Source organism: Cygnus olor, chromosome 14 (genome assembly GCF_009769625.2).
Source record: "Cygnus olor isolate bCygOlo1 chromosome 14, bCygOlo1.pri.v2, whole genome shotgun sequence".
Taxonomy (NCBI): Eukaryota; Metazoa; Chordata; class Aves; order Anseriformes; family Anatidae; genus Cygnus; species Cygnus olor.
The window spans coordinates 19458765-19481998 of NC_049182.1; the positions used below are offsets into that span (position 1 = coordinate 19458765).

The window sequence follows — 23234 nt, forward strand, 5'->3', positions numbered from 1 at the left end:
CATCTGATAGACTGCCATGGTGTTCCAATTGCCATTTCACTAGATTGTGGATGTTCTGATTGTCAAGTGAATTTTGGCTGTACTAAAAAATTGGGCTAATATGGGCTTGGCCCACAGGGTTTGATGATGATGCCCTGACCCAAGTAGTTTTTCCTTTAAAGGCAAACATTGCTACAGGTGAAGGACTAATGGATGATGGTAATTTGTACGGTCTCATTTGGCTTGGCAGTCACAGAAGATTCCAGTAGCAAAAATAAAGGCATTTAGAATGGATTAATTCTAGAGAAATCAGGTGGCCTTGCAAGAGTTTCATATTTTAAGGTGAGTATGGCAGACTTTCTCTTCTGTAAGCCTCATGGTCCTACCTCCAGATGCATGTATTACTTTTTCTCTGTGTTAACAATCACTATGATTGCCTGTATCTTCATTGAAGCTGTGGCTGGGGATGAAGTAAGCTCTACATATGAGCAGATGTGACACGACTCTTTTGAAGTCTTAAGTGCTTTTAGCAAACTTGCATGGGTTGGTTCCCACTGGTGCAGTGTTGCTTAGTAAAAGAACAGGCTGTATGAAACCTTACAAAAATAGGAATTGATGAGATGAAAGGTAAAAAACTTAGAAGACGAGCAGTGGTCTATTTGTTATGGAAATATCATGTAATGTTATGCGTGGCTGTGGAGAGCCTGGCATGGCAAGATATGTTCATGACCTGGAAAAAATATTCCAGAAGAGAAATGTGTTTTGGAGATATGTTAGGAATCCATCCATCTTATATTTGTTACAGTTATATATTGTGGGCTCTCTAATCTTAAAATTTAATTGGGCAGTGATGAAGAATAAGACAGTTTGTTAAAATGGTATCTGAAGTATGTATTGTGTGTTGCCCGAACTCATTCTCACTTCCTTCTGTTATCACTGTTTGCTGTGCTGGAGCCTACAGTCCGTCATTCCTTCATCTGTCTGATGCCAGGGAGGTATCAGATGATCCTTTAGGATCATCTTAGGATGTGGCCTAATGAATACACTAAGAAAAATGAGTCTGATGGAAATACCTGTCTTAGAGATGACAGAATATATTTGTTTTGATTGCCTGTGATTATTTCCGACTTCAATAAACTTTTTTCACTTTCTTGTTTTCCCTAGTATTAGAGATCCCAAAGCAGAGCTTCCCTTAGTTTCCCGTTTCTTATCAAAGCAGCATAACTTCCTCACGTCCCCAGGAAGGATGCCCTTAATATACTTGCTGGGCTCGGGCTTGAGAAAGGGAAGCGCTGCGGGGGAGAGGTCTTGTGGCTCTTGAGCCTCATACATTTTGCATGCAGTTCAAATATGCCTTCCATGCTAACTAAAACATTATGATGTGAAGATCAGTGGTACTGTGGCTGGCTGTGAGAGAAAGCGTAGTAGCAGGGATAGATGAGTCCATATTGCTGTCCCAGCAGAGCCCAGCAGCCTTCCCAGCCCAAACCTTTAGAAGAACAGTAGATCTTTTGGGAAAAATATTACGGTCTGCCTGTGAACACCTTCTCTCCTCCACTCTCTAAGTCTTATCGGACATGTGTCTTGGGGTTTTTTGCATTCTGAGGGTTTTGGCCTATGATTCATAGGGGTTAGGGGCACTGGCTATTGTAAATGGCGTGGACAAGCATGATGTTGATGCATATCTTTTCTTCCTGATCAGTTACAGTATTCAGGGAAAGCTGTTTTTTCAGTTGTAAAATAACTGAGATTTGCTTTTTGTACATTAAAAAAAAACAGTATGGGAACTTTCCTTGCAGGTTTTGTAATATTATATGTAAAAATGTGCAGGGATGATACATAAATTTAGCTGAATTGTGCTGTCAGGTGGTTACACAAATTTATTTTCAATTGACAGTAATTTTTAAGGACATCTGTAGGTTCCCTCCAAAAATTATAGCAGATGTTAAAAATATAGTTCTCTCCCATTTAGAGGCTCAAAGATGGTAACTCCATATTAGTATATCATAGGTAGATAAAATATCCTTTATGGCAACCTCCATATGCGAGCAACAAGAGTCTGTTTATCTGTCTTATAATACTTTAAAATTTTATAAGCATTATCCTCTTAAGAAGAAATTACAGCCTTCCGTACAATCAAAATGGCATTATTGAAATAGGAGATTTGCCATAACTACAATGGGATCAGGGTAAGACTCCAAATGTACTTATATGGTTCTCACTATAACATATGACCATGGGAAGACCTTGGAACATGACTTTCCTATCTTTGCTCAGTGAGCTGGGAGATATTTCATCTAACCACAAGCCACAGCCATCCCTGTCAACTTAATTTGAGAATACACATTTAAGGAAACAAAAGGAAATGGTTCTCCCTTGGGACCTAGCATTGTTAAACTGTCCCTGGGTGTTTTTAGTACATCTGTTTATGGTTCATTCTCTGTTTCAGGCTTTAATAAAAATGTCACTAAAATTCCAAAGGAGGAAAGTCTCAGTTGGAGGAAGGAGTAAATGCCAATTTTCATGGTTCATACCACTTCGAGTAAAAAAAAAATAATCAGTCATTAGGTTCATGATTGACACTTAGTTGCAAGAGACAAAAATAAATTCCAAATATGACCTAAAATGTCATAGATGATATTCTTGGGAATTATGTTACAGTATTGTATTATTGGGCACAAAACTATTAATGGCAGTGAAACTCTTACAATACTGCATTGTTTTTATACCTTCTCTTCTTACCTAAGTGGCAAATTAAAAGCCTCTAAGAGTGCAGTGCTATTTTCCAAGTGTGCTGAAAGAACCAAGGGCTCAGCACATTTGTTTTAAAGCCGGGTTTTGGGCCTCCAGCGGTCAGTGCTCTTTTGTGCTGAGTTCACCGCACTGTTTACGAGGGAGGGATTTATGAGTGTTGCTTTTAGAAGTCAGATCTGGTAGCCTGTATGTTTTTCAGGACACTTACTGATGTGCTGAACTGTAGATTCTGAGCTCTTATCATTGGTGGTATTTTCAAACTTTCAAAAAAGAACACAGTGAAGGATAGAGGAGTTCTCAACTGTTGATATAAGGGAATGGCAGGGAAGCAACTGTAGAGAGATTCAAGAACATCCTAAGAGTTACAATGGCAAATTTAACTGCCACGAATGTTTTATTTTGGATTTAGTATTGTGGTGAGGGAACTTGGCCAAATTCCAGTTCTGTAGTAATATGTGCAAGTGCTTAAATTGTTGCGAAATTACTTTAATCGTTAATTAAGACATTGTCTTCCATTTCTAAAGTGCAAATGTACAGTGAAGTACAACAACAAGATTTTTACAGGCAAAATCAGTGGCAACTAGTACCCTGGAGAGGTACAATCAACACTACACAGCTGTGTTGCTCACTTCCACTCTCAGGCATCCAAACATGCGGCTAGCACATGTGTACACACACACTTTCATACACATTTCCCCTGCCCAACCCCATATTTATACGTTGTTTTTTTTCTATATACATGTGTGTTCGGCTGTTCTACAGCACTTCCACAATAGCTAAATAATTGCCTGTGCACTTCCCTGGGTTTATCCAGCCCCTTCCATGCATTCTGCGCTCGCTTCAGTAGCCTCTTTGGCAATTAACTGGGAATACGGTTAGGCCCTCAACTTTGCCACTGTCGTGACATTAATCTGCCTGTTCCTTGCCGGCTTCCTTCTAATACCATGCTGAGAAATTGTGCAAAGGTCTCTTTCTTCACCTGGGCTAAATGTCAAACAGGTAGCATATGAAGAGACCTGAGACCGCACAGACTGTTTAGAATCTGATCAGTCCAGCATCCTGTTTGCTCTGCAGTCAGTTTTACCATTCAGTGTGTCACAGATGGCCTCGGGGTCCCTGTTGCGGGAAGCTTGGCTGCTAGCAGCAATGTGTCCGTTGTGCTCTGGTAAGAGATTGAAGGTGAAGAACTGGTATGGATCCTTTTGCCTGCTGCTTTCTTGTAAGGGGCTCAGGAAAGAGCTGGAGTTTTTCCATTCCTGGAATGTGCACATTTCCATATGTGGGTGAGTGATTTTGCTCAGGTAGCCAGGGCTGGGAGATGCTGAAGATAATGTCCTTTGACTGCCACTTAGGAAACTCCCACTGTCTTCCAGAGAGTCCTTCCTAGGGTGTTCAAAGGAGCACCGATTCCAGTTTCTGTAGCTGTAGGCCCACCACCCCAACTGCTTTCGACGGTGGCACTGGCATTTTAGGATCTGTATGAAAGCCCTCTTGAACTCTTTGCTTGAGCAAGGGTAGATGATTGGATTCAAGCAGCTGTTAAAGTAGCCAAGCCAAAAAATCACCTTGAAGATTGTTTCAGGGGGCTTCAGAGCCGAAAACAGAGATCCTGTTCAGAAGAAACAAGGAGAGACAATATGTGAGATAAATGGTTTGTCTGTTTTTAGGAGAGGTAAATGTCCCATTGGATCACTCTCAGAATCTATTTATTAAACATCTTTAATGCATGCAGCTTTCATTTTTGGTCTTTTAGTAATTACATGCTATTTGTGTTATTTTAAAAGCTAACAAGGAACTGCTTTATCCACCGTCCAAAATATAAAGGAGCACGTATTTAATGTAGGCTTAAAATAAAGAGCATTCTTTGTCATTATATGTATAGCTGTTGCACTAACATGTATGGATACCAGTGAAAGACAAAATGTTCGTTGTTCAAGCTGCTCTATGATGCACACATAGAACAAGGTCATGCCTTCTGCGAAGAGCTATTAACTATTACCTTTTGAAGAAAAAGATCTAAATATTCCCAGGCTTCTGGGAATATTTGCGCTCAGACACACCTTACCAATTCTTATACATTCTCGTGCAGCTCATAAACATCACCACATTTATCTAGATTATTAGAGGGGTACAAACCTCTTGAAACCAGAAGTTAATTGTGGTAGGTCGTATATCTCAGCCAATCATAAAAATGATGTAACCCAAACAAAGAGATTACTTTATTTCCTCTTCTGTTCACGACCAAATAGTTTACCTACAGAAGCTGCCCAAATGAAAAACTCATACTGGGAAATCCATTTCATGTACTTCTAGCATTAAAAACATGTAATTGATCAACTAAATTTAGCAAATGGAGCTCTATAAAGGAATGTCCGAATTTTTTAAAGCAGAGCAGACATTCAACAGTTACCCAGCTGGGAAAATACCTTTGTGTCTGGTAAAGAAATCACAGAGCAGGGGTGCAGGAGAGAAGCCTCCTTTCAAGAAGTAGAATTTGATTTGTAGAGGTTTTTCAAGTGGAAGGTGATGCTCAAACCCGAGTGTCACATCTCTGAGAAGTGCAACACATACACTGGAGTAGTTTCAGATTCCCTGGGCTGTGAAAGCAGCTGAGTCAGTTCTGACTGTCAGGATGCCTTAGTGGGGAGGGGTGTGATTCTAGGCATGTTTCCCATGTCTCATAGCAATGTAGAGGCCATGGCTTGTGCCTGAAAACTATGCAAAAGCATTTCCCAGCTACTTGGGTAAATAGCTCTTACATGTCACTGCAGATACTGCTGTTTATCTAGAGGACAATTCTGGCCAGGTCCTGACTGTAGGGGTCTGAGTCTCCTCTGCTCACAAGGAAGCCAGGTAAGTACATGTCGTTCCTCACACATCCACTGACCTCAGTGTGTCAGCTAGTCCCTGAGCTGGCTCAGAAAATAAGGTACTAAAATGGCATTGACTCTCTGGAGAGACTGTTTCTCTCCCCCCACTTGGGTAACAGGATCCAGAATAATAGTTTTTTCCCCCTGGTTGTGTACAGGGATGCTGCTGCTTAGCACTGTCTCTGCCTATTACCTTGGAGCTAAGCATCATGTCATCCCTTAAGGTTAAAATGGAAGTTTTAAATTGCAAGGTTTGTAGTACTTCTTTCATAACTCCTATGCTTGATTTTTATATCACGTGCAAGACTTTTGTAAGTTAAATTCATGTCCCTTCTTGCTTTGTTACTGCTAATAATTTGCAGGGTTTGACGTGTGTCTTCTCTCCATTTGTTTGAGATCCTATGTCTGCTCTGATTGATACTGCAGAAAGTAACAAGTAGAACATAAGAAATACGGGAGAAACTATGAGTTGTGGCTGATAAATTTCCAGTCGATGAATCAAAGTGATGCAGGCACTTAAACTGTGTATTGTTAGTGTTAAATACTATTTGATGAAAGATCCAGAAACAATTCATGTGATTCCATTGAATAAGCCAATAAATTAATATCAGATTCTTATAAAGCTTTAGAAAAAGTTGATCCAAGTTAAAAACTGCAGCCAAGATAAGGAAGATCTTCCAAAATTTCCCACATGCACAGTTGCAAACTTTTTCAGGATTCATTTTGTAAATAATAATTATTAACATTTTATCTTCGATTTAGGGAAAAGCTTAGTGACTGTACAAAACAAGTAAATATAATTATGTACACCAAGGAACTTAATGGAGCTCATCCTGATAAATTTCTTAAATTGTTTTCTGGAACTCCCTTAAAATGTAAATGTTTTTTAACTCTTAAAACCCAGTAAACTTCATGAAGTGGCTGAAGAGCTCCCATTTTTTCTTATGTGTAAATTTTGAATGGACAGCGGTGACTTTTTCCAGATCAGTTGGTTTGCCTTTCTCTTATACTATAATAATTGAAAATCTATGGGACATTCTTCTGCCAGATTTAAGTATTTTTTAGGCAGGTTAAATATGGACATAGTAAATGCTGTTGTATGGCTTTCAATAAAATTAAATATTTTTAAGAAAATTTACTGAAAAATTTTGTGAAATTCCCTAAGGGCAAATAAAATAAGCTAAGCTAGAGAGGAAAACTGGGAACCAATGCAGACAACTGGGTTATACTTGTGTAATCAGTATCTCACATGAACCAAATATAACCACATACTGTAAAAACTAAGAGACCAAGTAGGGAAAAATGTAAAAAGCTGAGTGCTGTAAAAAGCTTAATCTTTGTAAACTGCTGGAAGAAATATGTGTTCCTTAATAAAAAAAAAGTAAGGAGCTTATGTCTGTCTTTTACAATAATCCGCTTTTCAAATGTCATTTGAAAAAAATGACAGCAGGCTATTTTCAGCACCTGCAGCAAGAATTTTCAAAGCTCTTTTATATTAAAGGGCAGCAACACAAAAGTGTAGAGAATTTCCTCATAACGACCCTGAGTGACAGAGGCACCTTGTGTTCTGTCCTGATTCTAGAAAAATTACTGAGCCCTGATTGATTGTTTGAAAGCTATCATGACCTTGGATGAGTCATTAACAAAAAAATTTGGAAATACGTTAGTTAGGAAAGTTGCGTGGTGGTATAATTTAAAAATAAGTATCAGAGTTTAGTTACAATAGTAGAAAAGTTCTGAAACTAAGAAGTTTGGGAAAAAAATTCAAGGAGTTAATGATCATTAATGACTACTTCGTTCTCCGCTTTTTTCATGGTTCTGCAAACAGCACAATGTAAATGCTGCTTGTTTAAATTACACAGAAGCTATTGTGTTGTTTTCACAAGAAGGCAAGGAAGAAATATGCTTTTCTGAACAAGGAATATTAATTTGATTAAAAAGCTGTTGTTTTATATACTGTTCTGTTAATTTCTCGTATTTCAGGCTAATACATTAAAACTTGACAGAATTCTACATAATTTTTCCACCCTTCCTTGTATATGTGTATATATATATATATATACACTGCCCTGAAGGGAGAAGAATTGCATCTATGAATTTTGTCTACCGTATAATGCACTTTTATTTCCTAGGTTTTCAAAAACCAGTTGGTAGGCAATTATTCCAAGAAGGCTGTAGCAATAAGCAAGGTCACTGTAATACAAGTGAGAACAAGTTCACATATGGGAGCATGCCTCACTTGCTGTCAGGTAGCACTTTTCATCTGTCAATCATCCTGCCTTTATACCATCCTCCTGATTTTACCAGTGGGAAATAAGAGCTGGAGGAAGGTAAAAGCAATCAGCTGAAGGTCGTGTACTAAATAATTTTCACCAGGAAGAAAGTTTTTGTTTTACCAGGAATGAAGCCATGAGATCTGGCACAACTCGTAACTGCTAGAACACACAGTGGGCAGTACAGTGCATTCAAACAGTGTGTTGGTGACTCCTGCTGCCTTTGCCACCACCCGAAGAAAAAGTAGAATTCAGGAGCATTTCCTGAGATCAACAGAAACTAGTTAATCCCCATCTCTGGCTGTAGAGGGGCTGTATGCAATTGCTACATGACCTTAGCAAAGCTCCACCTATGAAAGGATCCATGGCTAACGAAGAGGGCCACCAGTGAAACCTACAAATGCTATGAAATATAGTAGTTTTGTGATACATCATGGTGAATAAAAAGAGCTGAGAAGAGACTCAACAATTAGTATTTAACAGCATAAAACTTATATACAAAGAGGAATTAAATGAAATTCTTTTCCATGTCCACAGTGGCTAATATAGTGAGCACAGTGATTCAAATTGCAGCAAGGCAATTCGAGTACAGCTTGGGAAACACTTTCAGTCTACCAAGACAGGAAAGTTCTGGAACATACTGCCTTAGAAGGGGGTAAAAATCCAACCCTGGAGGCTCTTAAAAAACAGAGCAGACACACATCTCCTGATTTATGTATGGCTGATCCAGCCTTTGTGTTGGAGGATGCCCTGCATGACCTCTTCAGATCCCTTCTAGTCCTGCTTTCTCTGATTAGCTCTGTAGGCTGTAACTTTGTTCATCAGGAAAACTTTATGGCTTAAGTTTTGGCAACCCAGCAGAGTTTTACATCTGCAGTACTGGAATCCCACTGACACTGTAGTCTTAGAACCCGTTGGTAAATATAACCACTATTTAGGTTGAGGATTAACTGTTAGAAAAATGGAATGTCCAAGACCAATACTTATTTGGGCACTTATTTTCTTCAAGGCTTTGGAAAGTTTCTGAGTTTTTTGTATTCAGTCCTTCCTTACTGGTTGGAATCCCAGCCTGAATTCTCTACAGAGAGAGAAAAAAAGATGTTCTGAATTATCCAGAAGGTGGTTTAGTTGGAAGTCACTATACATGCCATGTGCTTCTAAATATGGGTTAATTTGGTGACTATTATACAAAGCACCCCTGCCTTTCACCATGTAAAGATATGAAAAATATTTTGATTAGCTTGTATATTTTTAATGTTACCCTTTTCCCTACCTTGTTCTTGGAATTAACAACAATACCTTTTATTTAACTGCACACCCTGGCTTTACCTCATAATTCACCTGTCAGGAGCAAACAACTGGGGGCTATTTTGGTATCTTGATAAAATGATAAAGCTAAGCCTACCACACACACTCTCTAAACATCAAACTAATATTTCCTCCCCTAATCTCCAACTATTTTTGCATCACAGCCTGATAAACAGATTAAATATTTCCCTGTACTGATTTAGATTGCTTTTCAAAATGGCTGGAAAATGTTGCCTATTATTATCTCCTGGGTGATTTATTTGTGAGGGGAGTAGCCAGAGTGACTCCCTTGCTCAAAATGATCTCTTTCCTGATGCTTTATGTTTAACAGCTTCACTCAAAAGGAATGTGTGTTCTCTATCCTCTTATTTTGCTGAGCGAAACCCTGTGATAAATTAACATAGCACCACAAACTAACCTCTGATTGCACCTTTTACACCACTGAAGTTTTTGCAAAGCCTGTGTCCAGCGAAATTGCGGAACAGGAAATATTTCAGAAACTCAATCAACTTGATCAGGTTTTATTGTATTTTGACCATTAATTTAACAAGCTGTGCTCACCATACTTGACAGAGCTATTTGGTTTGGAAACACACTGAGCAACAGCAAATATCACGAAAAGGAATTAAGAAATATTTCATTTAGTAAAAGGTAATTTCATTTACGGTCTGACTGTTTTTTATAATGAATGCTTTATTATGCTGAAGGTAAGTAAAGCACCCTCAATGAGATTAGGGGACGTCGTGGGAAACAATTTGGCATGTCAGTGGTATTCGCACATTCTGCAGAGTTACTGGCCAGAATATCACTGAGCTATTAACATTCAGAGTCCACCGGAGTCAGTGGGAGTGCTTGAAAGCCTTTGTAAAGGCTCATAAGGGCTTCAGTGGACTTTGGAACAATCCCTAAAGTAGCAGGGTGAGCAGCAGGAAAATCTTCTGGACTGCCTTAATCCCAATCCTCTTAATTAAGGAAAACTCGTCACTGAAGGAAGTTTTGATGTTGCCCTCTGCAGAGGTGAAACACACATACACATGTGTAAATAAATACCCACACACACTGCTCTCTCATATTTTTTCCTGCTCTGTTACTTTTCTTCTATCTAAATATCTGCTTCATTGCTACCTCTCTCCGCTGACCGCTATATTCGTACAGAAAGGAGGGTGGGAAAGTTAAGATCTTCTATTTAAGGATCCTTAATGTAATAGTTGGCGAGGTTCTTGATGAAAGAGTAGTACACAGGACATGTTTGAGTTTCCACTTCCACTTTATGGAAGAAAGAGCTTAGCATCAAAATCAGGCCAGCCAATGCAACCAACCCACCAGGCACTCCCACCCCTCCAGTTCTTTCCAGGAGAAAGGACAAAACGTGCTCCAGTTGTGTGCAAGGTGACCACGTATTACAGTAATTAGCTGGAGTTTAAGCCTTAAAAGTAAGATACAAGATAATGTTTATGAGCTAAACAAAACTTTCGCAATTGCCTTTGATCTTTCTGTGCCATTGTGCCCTGTGAACTATTTCCAGCCATGCAGAGGAAATAAACAAGTGTGGATAAATGACCAACAGTTGTTTGTGACACCAGGCGGTCATCTGTGAAATACCCCTGGGTTTTGTTGTGGTTATATCTCCTCCCTTCATCCTTCGTGCAAGGAATATATATACATATATTTATACTTGGGACCGAAAATCAAGAAGTTGGTGCTGCCTTAGGTCCCCTGAAGCCCTCCCTGCTCCAGGCCGAAGAAGCCCTGTCCCTTCAGCCTCTCCTCACACAATGTGATCCAGGCTCCAACATCCTTGTCACTTCCACCGGACTCACTTCAGGTTATCATTGTCTTCCCTGGAATACAGCTTTCCACATGGATGCCCTGTTGCAGACATGCTCTAATAAGTGTTGAATTAAAAGGGCACAATCACCTCCCTCCATCTCCTGGCTCTGTTCCTGCTGATACAGCCCAGCATGCTGCCAGCTTGCATCTGATGGGGACATCTGAATAGTTTCACGTCCTGTGTTACGTTCGTCTGAGTCATCTTCATGGGAGCGGGTATTCTCTGACTGAGGATTTTCAAGAGTGCCATGTATTTATTATTTGTACCTAGTGGGAGCAACATTTTACACTATTAATGGTTAATTAGTCCAAAATTAAGCACATTCTCCTTTACTGTCTGCCTTCTCTTTAATACCTCTGTTTTTTCTTTTCCCACCTTGGTGTGTTCACTTCCCAGTTATTCCTTTCTTCCTCTTCATTTTAAATAATTCCTGCTCCTCTCATGTCTTGTTCAGTTCTTAACTCCAACTGCTCATCTATTTTCAAATCACTTTCTATTGTGATAATTGCCTTTCTATTAATTAAACATCCATTTTTAATATAAGTTGTGTATTTGATAGCAATTAAATCTATAAATTACTCAGAATTATCAATTGTATTCAGAATGAAGTATTTGATAATTAGATTAGATAATGGTTGAACATTTGAGGAGCAGTACCACCATGAATTTCCTAGATTTAAGGAGAAGAAATCTCTATGAATAAGTTTTGGGTTGTCACGTGCTATGTTTTCTACCACTTACAAAAATTTGTATTTCAAAAACTTTAAATCTGGTTCCGCTTAGCTGCGAGACAGCCTAGGGTGAGTGTATGTTGTTGTTTACTGGAACAAATACAGCATTTGTTTTTACTGAAACAGAATGGTCTGGAGTTCAGTGCTGTGCTGTGTGTCACTTGATATTCCAGTAATAGCAAACCAGCTACAATAAAATATGTTGTGAAACAATAACCGTGTAGAAAGAGAGCTTCACTGCACAGGTTTTCACCATTGTCTTAATCTTTAAAACAAGACATAACATTTGAAACTACTTGCCCCTATTCATAACAAGTAGAAAATTTAAAACTTGCAATGCTGAATAGAGGTATTCTGGAGAGAACGCCGCCGTCTTGTCTGAGTACCATAAAGGAGAGTAGGCAGAGAATTTGTTAATAAGTATTTGGAAGTTTTCTTGTAGAACCTGGTCAAATGTAAATGGTTAAGGTATCCCGGGAAGACAAACATAATCCTCCTTCATTCAGCCGAGATGACTATTACATTTTATTACAGCATGGAGCCTTTCCAACCAGCATTAAATCTGACCTTTTCAATGTTCTCCACAGGAGAAAATTCCAATGTTTTAAAAATTGCTGTAGTGTTGAAAGCATTGCAAAATGCAAAATGATAGCAAGTGAGTCCCGAAACATGAAAAGCAGGAAGCATCAGCGATACCAAACCCCGTCTCTCAGCCTGTTCTCAAGAAGACAACATTTTGCAAAAAATGAAATGCAAGAAATTTGTTTTATGCTGGAAATCGTCATTGCTCTGAAAAGAGCCTTTTCTTGGTGCTAGGCAGTAGATGGCTGCTGATGGCCTGGCCAGGAACCTCCACCTCTCCCCTGCAGTTCCCGCTGTGATTCCTGCTGTAGCCGTACCTGCTGGTAGCAGCTGAGTTACGGCTGCTTAATGAACAGGGAAGCTTCGAGTGCTACATGTATATAGCCAGTAAAACTCTCTCTATAAAACTAATACGCTGCCTCTGACCAGGCTTGTTACGAGTTTACAGAATGCGGAAAGGATGTTAGTCTTTTATTTAAGCTTTCTGCGGTCCTTTTTACCACATGCTTGGCCAAGTCGGCACGCCAGGGTTTTAAAGCTAATTGGATTTCTCAAGCTCCTGATTTCTTTCCTTCCAGCATTCAGTGTTTGTTTACATTCCACTGGATATAGGAAAGAAACCCCACAGTTTACAAACATCAGAGGACAAAGTAGAGAGAATGGTTATAAAATTAAGAGCCAATGGGACCGCAGGCCTTCTGGAGGAGAGGGTCAGGATAACAGTGAAAAAAAGAGCATCCAAAATCAATAGAATAAAATTCAATAAAGAGAATGAGAGGGAAGATAGTTAAATTATAGCTACTGCAAACCGGTAATGATGGTGAGCAATTTGTATGTGGCTTTGAAGTACATTGGTGTGTCTGTGGATTGCCTTGGGATGTGTATTAACTAAATTCATTCACTTCTGCCCACCTAAGGCCTGATTCTTTGTAGACGAGTTCCTAAGCAGATAAATTAAAGTAGCAGAAATGCACTAATGTAAAATATGATCAGAAAAAGTACCTTCCCCTGTAGATAAGTTCACAAATAAGAGACAAGCCCCAGAAACACATTTTCCTTGCTTTCTTATAGACTGGGAAGGTTACAGTTTGTTTTCTTATCCTAATTAAAATCCACGGTTTCTTACCATCTGTACTATCTATCTCTGATAAGAGGTGCCTCTTATTTCAAATGAATAAACCATTGCTATGAGACCCGCATGAACTCGTTCACAATAGCTCAAAATCAAGATGCTTTTAAAGGCTCCAAAAATAGAGATTTAGTTAGAATGGCCAAAATCAAACCAGGACTTCACATCCCTGGAAGCTTTGCTGATTGCGATTATAGTGCAGATAGGGATCAGATCTTTTTACTAAAACCTAAAGTTGCTCCACCTATTGTATAAGCAGTTGCAAAGCGGGGTAGGTGTATTTGCATTTTTGAAACAGCAGTGCCTACATACCTAACCGCAGAGCTACTGATGTTGGCATGCCAAAATTGCCTTGGGTTGGGAGATTTTACAAGATGATTTCCAGAGATCCTTTTCAGGCCTGAAGTCTACAACTCTCCTTTCTACAGTCTCATTCAAAAGATGCTGTTGATGCTTAAAGCATTGAGAGTTGAAAATGATTTTTAAAAACTTACAGTACAACAGACCATTTGCAGGTTGGTATGTATTAGAGGAATAGAAAAGAAAAATAGGAGCTTTCTTTCCTCAGCCCAGAAAGAAAAAGAAAGAGGAAAACTGTAGTTCAAAAAAGAAAAAATCAAATAAAAAAGCAACAGAGCTTAGGTTTTTCATGCCCTATCTGTAGCTGTTATGTTAACAAAAATTCTGAGTATGTCTTCAGTAACAAAATACAGAGATATGAGTGAGATATGGAAAATAAATGAGATATGGAAAAATCCATCAGGTGCTTAGAGTTTTGACACAAACTCCGTACAGCCTTGCATATAGGTATAGCTACCGCTTCTCTGTCCAGAATGCCTATGATGGCGTACGCCATAGAGAGAATTTATTTCTGTACACCGTGTTGCCACTACAAAAGTATGGTAAAATCAAGAACAAGTTTAGGAAGGATCTTGTTCAGCACTCCAAAACTGACAGTAGGTAGGGACAGAAATAGAATATTGTTATTATTTTGTCCTGAAGAGTTACAGACTTCAGCGGCTTGCTAACTAGAAAGAATATGGGCTGAGCTTATGCTTGTTTTGCGAAGGATTAGCTGATTAAAGGAGTCTAGAGAAGCTAATTAAGTCTGCTGACATTTCACTTATTATACTTAAATATCTTCAGTTACTGGGCATGCTTCGGTGTCTTTTTCTCCCCTTCTCAGTTCTGACACAGCTGAGGCAATCTGTCTTGGACATCACTGGTAAACAATAGGACTCCAGCAGGGAATTGAATAACACTGCTACAAAGATGCTGTATGAACTTCCATTATATTTTCTCCTTTGTAACTTAGAGACTGATTGTTACTGCTTTTCAGTTTCTAGGTATCACTTGAAAGCCCATCAAAATAGCTCTAAATCTTGCAGTGGATGATGGAGCAGGACTTTAGTGAAGCTACTAAAAAAAGATGAATTTTTTGTTAATGTCTGTATTTCACAGATAGGTGCACTAAAGAGCATACAGCTGATGTCCTGTGGTATGGCCTTGATGCTTTAGCACTGTATGCACATGTATTTATTTACTCAGTGCTTTCATCATGAGTACTAACCTGAGCAATGGCATGCGTTTGCAAAAGCCCATGGCACAAGAACCTTGTGTCCACTGCCTTGCTGGATGCTTAAAGCAGTGTTCCTTCTCAAATTATCATGTCTCTCCTGTCTTTGATTTCAATACTTTGGAGATATCCTATTGCTGTCCAGTGGCTCTGTCCTGACTTTTTTTTGCCTTGGAGCTTTCTGATTCAATAAAGAACACTATTGGGTCTGCTTTGTGGGCCTGGAAACTGCAGTATCTTTTTCTGCTATCTCCACTAAAAGTCCCTGGTGTTTAACCACAACGTTTTTTCCTGGGGGCAGACATGGTTTGAAGGAAGTAGTAGCAGGGCTTTGCTCCTTTATTACCACTGCTGGTGTGGTTCATGCTCCTACGTTATGGTCATCTTGCAGTCATGTTCTTGAGAATCCCATCTTTCACACCTGAGATAGGAAGATGCTCCCAGCCCTGCCGCTGAGCAGTCATCACAAGTGGATTTCTCTGTATTCACGTTTCTCTGTACTGCTTTGCAAATTTACTTTCCTAAGGCTGTACGCTTTCAGATTTCCCTTTGATCCTCTGACCTGCAAATGAAAGTTTGCATAAGAAGTGCCCAAGCCTTCAGAATTTGTGGAGTTTCACCTGGTTTGATGAAACATATTTGTTCTAAAAAGTAGAGCTTTGTATGTAATTGGTAACTGGGATCCCAGGGATGCAATTTACTTTTGGACAGAAGGCTCAAACCAGGGCTTAAGGGAGTTTATTTTAGTAGTAAAATGAATCACCTTGAAATAAGCTAGTTCTCCCTGTGGCAAAACATGCTGCACTGGTCAAGAAGTGCCCATATTTAGGCTTCTGGCTAGAAAATAGGAGGAGCAGGTTCCTGCTCTCACCTGTGCGATTGGACGTTGTACCAGATGCACCTACAAGAGGGCAGAGGGTCAGGTTGCAACGCGTATCGTTAAGTCCTCCCAGTCCTGTGTGACCATTACAAGAAATCTAGAGAGTTAGGCTACTTTGTGAGGTGAAGACGAGGCAAGACAAAAGTGAGGTGGAAGACAAAGCAGGCTTGAAGCCTTGCGGAAAGCAGAAGCAGTGATAGCAGTGGACCTAATGCCTGGAAGTGTTTCCCATGGGAAACTGAGCAGCCTAATTTGGTATTCTTGGTGCAGAGATGCAGAGGTTGGCCTGGTGTAACATAAATCTACATACTGTACTCGAACAACATTTTATTTTAAGAATCATTTTGTATTGGCTGACCTGTAGCATGCAGAATATTTTTATGTTCTTTTTTATTATTTTGTAGAGAGGTTTCAAAAACTTAATATATAAGGATAGTCAAAACAGTTGTATCTTCATTATGAGGCTCTTGGGACTTTATCCTACTGCCAGTTAAGATACGACAATTTTATTTCTGACTTTAGTGGATAAGATGAAAGGTTGTCTGGGAGCAGGGGCAGTTAGGTTCTGAGCATGGAAGCGAGTAACACTGCTGATCTCCACTAGAGTTAAGCAATGGGCTGGGGAAGTTCATATGCTTTGGTGAAAGTAGTGGGGGTGGTGGGTTTTGTGTGTTTTCATTTGTGTGTTGTGTGAGGTCTACAGCTGGGAGCTGGCAAGCTCTGTCTGATGCCTCATTTAACAGGAATGAGACTAAACTTTTACCGAGTAGCCAGGGGGAAACATATGATCCTTCATTTTTGATTAATTTTTTAAATAAAGTTATTGGCATAAATTGGATCTTTGTTTAAAGGAGGAAGTTTTACTGAATGATACCTTATATCTGCTGAGCTCTAGTCTTTGGATAAAAATCCTTAATTTTTCTAACCATTTTTCAGCAATGCATATTTAATATAGTCCTGATAGCCAAAAACAAATTTGTATGAGGGGAAAGAAAAGAAACATTTATTTTAAAGAAGCAAGATATTTACTCTTCAAAGCTGAGTCACTGAATTTATGGCACAAGCAGTTGTCTTGAAGACACACACGTCTTCATTTTATTTTTTATGCTGTACCACAAATAATTTTGGGTGGCAAGATGACAGTTTACAAAGCCATGGAGCATTTATGAATGTGCACAACAAGGGCATTCCATAGCTCTATTTCTATCTGGAAATGATATCTGTTAGCTACTGGAATAAAAACAAATTCTCTTTGATACCAGTTTTGCTGCATTATCAGGTGCTTAACACTAAAGGAAGCGTGGTTCAGTCATCCAGCTCTGGACAAAAAGAGATTGTGGGTCATTCTTTGCTCTGATAGTTTCATGATGCTCAACACATCATAGTGTCAGTGCTCTAATTCCTCCCTGTAGCTGTATACAGAACTCTGTCAGAGAGCTTTCCTCACAGAGCCTTTTGATTCCTGCTTGAAAACCACCGTCAGTGCTAATTTTATTTCTTTTCCTTTGTTGTGGAATATTTATTCAAGCAATATCCCTGCTTTCAACACCACGTCGGTTCGCAGTATATATCTGCCACCTGATGCAGTGATCCTTTGTCTGGGATATCAAAATGAGTAGCTGTGGAGTATATTAAAGTGTCACAACTGAAGAATTATAATTTTGGCTGGCAAACTAGAACAGCTGAGAACACTTTTGACATGAAAAAAACTACATATAATCAGATTTATTAAGACATGGTTTTGGGGTGCTGCAGAAATGAGGATTACTGACTTGTCAAATGTTTTGTGGTTAAACCCTCAGATGTCCAGAGCTGCTCTGCTAACAACACTGTGCAGAATCATTGAATTACTGAGTGAAACAAGGAGCACAAGTTGTAAGGATGTGGATATGATGGTATGATTTAGGTTAAAGTTGCAGATATAAGGTGTGAAAAATACAGACTGAGGAAGAAGCCTTCCAGTACAGTGAAGGTAAATATCTAGTCTGGACTCAGAAGCAGAAAAGGTATTGTAGTTCGCAGTCCTGCACTGACAAGTGGGAAGATTGTGATTAGAGTAGCCCAGGGCGCCTATGGAGAGTTTCATAAATTGTTGATATGTTTTGGATTCTGCAGTTTGCCTGTCACTGAAAGTGATTCCATACTACTGTGGGCTTTTCGTAAGGGTTCTTAATAGCTTCTTGTTTAAGGTTTTGTCTTCAAGACACACAGCAGAAGATTTCTGGTATGAAAAATACAGCACACAGCTGTATTAAGCTCTTTAAAAAGTCCTCCTCCACTGATTGACCCAGTCCTCCAGTTAAGAATAGCTGAATTATGCATGTTGGGAAAAGGTATTTTCTCCAACTGCATTAGTGTGCAGTGCTTTAGTCATCCCTAACACCATTAATGAGCTTTGCACTGGTACACAGACACAAAAAGTACAAGGTTCTGGAGAGTTTAGAAAAAGAAATCAGGGACAAGGAACAAAACCAGCCTTATTTCAAGTCAGCAAAACAAAGAGGATGTACCTGCTATTTAAATACACGTGGATGTTATGTTGGATACTGTGCATACCTTCATTTCCTCCCTTTCTTAGAAAAAAGGCTGTCAGTAAAGAGTTGGCCCCCTGAAATGATTTCTAAACAGAGAACAGGAAAGCCAGCAGTTTACATTGCCGTACTGAGATGCTGATTTTTTCACTCTTCTAATACTAACAATAGCACCTCTTTCTGAACCACAGCTCGGTGAGGCACCAGGAGTTCCCAGCTCTGGCGTGAGCAGACATGCAGGCAGTGCCAGGTCAGAGCCCACAGCAGCCTGTTAGCCCTTCAGCCTGCCAGGCACTGCTGCCAGCATGCAGCCTGCTGTGGTGGAGGCTCGCATCCTGTCACCTCACTGGAGCCTTGGACACAAGTGAGATGAGAGAGCAAATCAAACTGTGACAAGCAGTAACTTCTCCACTCATGTGTATTAAACAGTGACCCATTAAACCTCCTGGGAGAGCCCAGGACTTTCTCCCTCTAAGGGGAAACTGACTCTCTTTCAAGAAACTTAATTGTTTCTCATGTTGGTTCTGTCCTATGTGCAAAATGTTTTTAATGGACTGGTCTGCATCTGTGTTTGCTCAATAGCACCAGGAACAGTACTGGCTTCTGCTAGCTAAGGATAGGTTCCATTGCATTCATGCTGACTTTTTTTTTTCTTTTTTTTTTTGCCTGAGTTCCCTCAATAATTCAAAATCAAGGAGGAGATGCTAACCTACTTTATCGGGAGATCATGACCTGCTTGATAAATACCTGCTGCTACCACTGGTTGTGCTGCTAGCATATGTGGTGAAAACATATTTCTATTCATTTAGGTGTGTATTTTTGCAATAGTTGGAAACTTGTTCTCTGTCATAAACTTTCTTTAAGAGGCAGTGCAAGGACTTAAACTTCAGTAGCCAAAGAGAACTTTGCTCACAGTTTTCCTTCTGTTTGGAATTTGTCACATTCTCAGCATGAACTTTTTGCAGATCTTGAATTACTAAGATTTTTCAGCTTTAGATACACTAAGCTAGAGATGATAAAGTTGCTCTGGAGTAGCTTCAGTAGTTGTCTTGCAACAGAGATTCTCGTCTAGATGACATTACATATTTACTGAAATTGTAATTCTAAAACACTTCACCAGGACCATGCAGTTGAACTCAGTTTAGTTTTCTACAAGTCTCTAAAAGTATTCACTTACCACTCAATTAGAAATGTTTTGGTAGGGTAACTAAGTAAACACGAATACAGAACATTAATAAGGGCTTCTTCTCCCTTTTTTCCCCCACTTCTTTCCATATTTAGGCTGCCAGATTGTCTGTGTCTCAGAGAAGTGAATTTTGGACAGATATTTTTGAGAGCTAGTAATTCAGTATTAACGGGTCTTGAAATGTTCCATTTCAGAGCTGACGCTTGTATTAAAGACAATACAAGCAAATTTCCCAAGGACTTGAGAACACAGAGCACTGTTAAGGCTACACTGAATGCTTTAATACTATTTTGAAGCTGAAGTGAACAGAGTGGCTGCCACAACGCACGTGATAGTCTCCTGAAATGCCTGAACTAAGACCTACTGAAACCCAAGGGAACCTTTCTGTGAGAATCAGTGGGCTTCACATACTTGCTTTTGGAATTTGATCAGTGAAGTCTGAACTGAGAACTAGAGCTCTTTCAGCTTCCCAAAGCTCAGGGGAGTTTTGCATCTCATCATTAGGTCAGGCCCATTTTCACTTAAAACACCTAATGATGCCAGAAGACTTTCTGTAGTACACTTGGACCATCTGACCGTGAACTAAAACAAGAACACTTCAATGCTGAAACTTTTTGCAAACCTTTCCAGAATTTTTGTTAAAGCATCCTGTAAAGATATTTATGAAAGCTAATTCAATCCATAAGGGGGGATTTAATACATAAACTTTGAAGGTATCGTCCCCTGATATGTCATCTGCTCCATCCATGAGGAGGGCTAAGAGATGAGCAGGCTTTCTGCAGGCTGCACACGTTGCAAGGTTTCAGCTTCTTTAAAAAAGCCAAAATCAGAATTAAATTACTTTCACTTCCCTCCCTTTCATCTGTTCACTGCAGTTCTCAAAATGATATCTACTTATCATTCATCTGATTTTTTCTGTGACATTTTTGTAGTAAACAACTAACCTTCTTCCTCCCCCTCCCCACAGTCCCGTGAATACCGACTTACCTAGCGGCAGAACAATGAAGAAAGGTAGCCAGCACAAGATAAACATGCCGACCACAATTCCCAGCGTCTTGGCTGCCTTCTTTTCTCTAGAGAATTTAAAAAGTTTGAAAGCTAAGGAGTTCCTGGGATTATGACCCTTGGATTTGGTGCTATTTAATGTATCCTCATGAATGTTCCTGTAATGGATCCGTAAAGTCAGCTCCTTGGAGTTGGACATCTCTTTCATAACCCCAGCTTCCAGGTTTTTAGTAGTCCTTTTGGCCACTATGTAGACCCGGCAGTACATCACAAGAATGACAATTAAGGGAATGTAAAAGGACCCCAAGGAAGAGAACAAAGCGTAGAACGGTTCTTCAGTGATGCGGCACTCCTTATCGTCCTTGGGTGCTGGTTCTTTCCAGCCCAAAAGAGGCCCAATAGAAATTACCATGGAAAGGACCCAGACACCTAGCAGAGCTAGAATGGCTCTTCTTCTTGTTACCAAAGTTGGATACTGGAGAGAATAACGTACTCCTATGTATCTATCTATGGAAATTGCACATAGACTTAAAATAGAAGCTGTACAGCACAGCACATCAACTGCTGCCCAGATATCACAAAAGATCCTCCCCAAAACCCAGTAGCCGAGGATTTCCAATGTAGCAGAGAATGGAAGGACAGTAAAACTCAGCAACAAATCTGCTATTGCAAGGTTAATTATGAAATAGTTTGTAGGGATTCTTAAATGTCTATTGCAAGCAACAGAGAGAATTACCAAAATATTACCTATAATAGCAAAGAGTATGAAGGCACCTAGGATAAGCCCCACAATTATCGCCCTACTGATATCCAAGGTGGGTGAATCCAGGTTGCTGGTTGTCTCATTGGAGTTGTTCGCAGAAAGGTTGCCGCTATGTAATGCAGAAACTTTCAAGTAGCCAGGTATTGATGAATTGGATTTCTCATCAAAGTAGGTATTCATCTTTAAAATCATCCTCCATAGCAAGGTATGGTTGGGTCCCGTGCACAACACACAGATGGTTGAGTTCAGTGGGAAGTTCTCTCTCTACCCAAGAAGTTACTGCAATGCCCGGCCAGCTTTGGATTGAGAACTCATCTCTCCAGCAAGCTGTCAGCTTTGAGCACATAAAACTTGCCCAGTGTGAAGTCCTCTGAAGCCAGTCAGAAATAATAGGCTGTTCAAACTTGCTTAATTTCTCCTCTCAACTCGTTGAAACAGAAATTAGCAGGCAGGAGGCTTGGCTGGAGCTCCAAAGTAGCTGCTTTGATCATGACGTCCCTGAAATAAAAGGCAGGTATTACTGTTCTCCCTTGTGCATCCGTGGTCCTGCTGGAAGGGTGCCCCTGTCTAGCTGCTGTGCCATGCGTCTCCAGGAAGGGTTTGTCAGCACTTAGGCAGCTCTGCATGAGCCGGCTGCCTGCGCTCTCGCTGCCTCTGCCGCTGACATCACCGGGGCCAGCCCCGGCGCAGCGCTAGAGGGCAATGCAGTTCAAGTTAAAACTTCCAGATCTGAAAGCTAAACAAATGGAATATATCAACCCCAATCAAAGCGTTTGCTACATAGAAATCTGGATTGGAAGCCTTCTTTTTAAAAAAAAAAAAAAAAAAAAGTTTCATTATCTGAGGAAAATACACTCAGAGGGTTATGGTGAAAAAAATTCGGTACGAAATGATCTAGCACCCTTTGCCTTTCACTCACCAAATAAATGTCTTTGGGTTTATTTTGTAATCAAAGTGAATCACATGCCATGTTAGAGATGGCGTGACTAATCATCTCCCACTTTCTAGGGAGAAACATGTAGGTTCCAAAAATCCCTATTTTATTCCTAGATTCAGTATTTAACAATGACATAGAAAGGTACATGGAGTAGTTTGTTTCTAGTGGTAAGCTTTCCATTAATGGATGATCAGAACCCAAATCTGTAGTAAGGTCTTTATGTTTGTTCTATATTTGTGTATACCAGCCACATCTGTGGCTTCATCTCTTTTCCAGCTCGATAACTTTTGCAAGCACAGGTGGATTGTGAATCCCAACCCTGAAAAGAGCTGAGCATCCTTACCCACAGCTAAAGGGAAGGCAGTGAAAAGTGTTTAGGAGTTTTTCAACGTACTTGATACGCTAATGGGTCTTCTTATATCTTTGCAAGGGCTATGAGATCGCGGAGACAGGGCCTGTTGTTAAGCTGTTGTAGCTCTGGAAATACCTACAGTACCCTATAAAGAAAATGATCACTAACAAGTGATTTATCTTGTAGCACTGGTGGTTTCTCCATTTTGTGTAGCTTTTGGTCACCAGGTAAGGAGAAATATCAGATCTTTATAGCCTGGTACCACTGAAAACAAAAAGTGGAAGGTTAACTGAACACACATCTGCCAAAATGCTGTTCTCAACTTTCTGACATCAGGTTATATCCTACAGCTGTTGTCTGAAGTGCTCTGGGTTACTGTATATTGATTTTCCTGTTACAAAATGTACTGTGTTTAAAATAAAAAGTTCATTCTTAATAAGGCAGCTATGGTCGAAAGTTGCAGCTGAGTGCCGGTTTTAAAGGACAAACCATATAAACAAAAGCTCTGGCTGAATTTTATTTGAGGAGTGTGTGGCAGATGTTTGTA

At 39.8% G+C, this 23234-nt stretch overlaps 1 protein-coding gene and 1 long non-coding RNA gene across 5 annotated transcripts in view; one reads left to right on the forward strand and one right to left on the reverse strand.

Annotated features, from left to right (window-relative positions):
- LOC121078047 overlaps nt 1-23234 on the forward strand; it is a 176608-nt gene that overhangs the window by 10173 nt on the left and 143201 nt on the right. The gene's annotated exons all lie outside the window — the stretch shown is intronic.
- On the reverse strand, nt 3199-22041 carry ADRA1B (adrenoceptor alpha 1B). The gene is made up of 2 exons (XM_040573737.1): nt 20618-22041; nt 3199-4342 (listed from the first exon to the last, which is right to left on the reverse strand). Exons 1-2 carry the CDS (start codon nt 21588-21590, stop codon nt 3780-3782), a joined length of 1536 nt encoding a protein of 511 aa, XP_040429671.1. The 5' UTR covers nt 21591-22041; the 3' UTR covers nt 3199-3779.

Coding starts and splice junctions, on each gene's coding strand:
- ADRA1B (XM_040573737.1), bottom strand. CDS start 21,590: ATGATTTTAAAGATGAATACCTACTTTGATGAGAAATCCAATTCATCA. Junction 4,343..20,617: donor CTTCATTGTTCTGCCGCTAG/GTAAGTCGGTAT, acceptor TCTTCTGAACAG/GATCTCTGTTTTCGGCTCTG.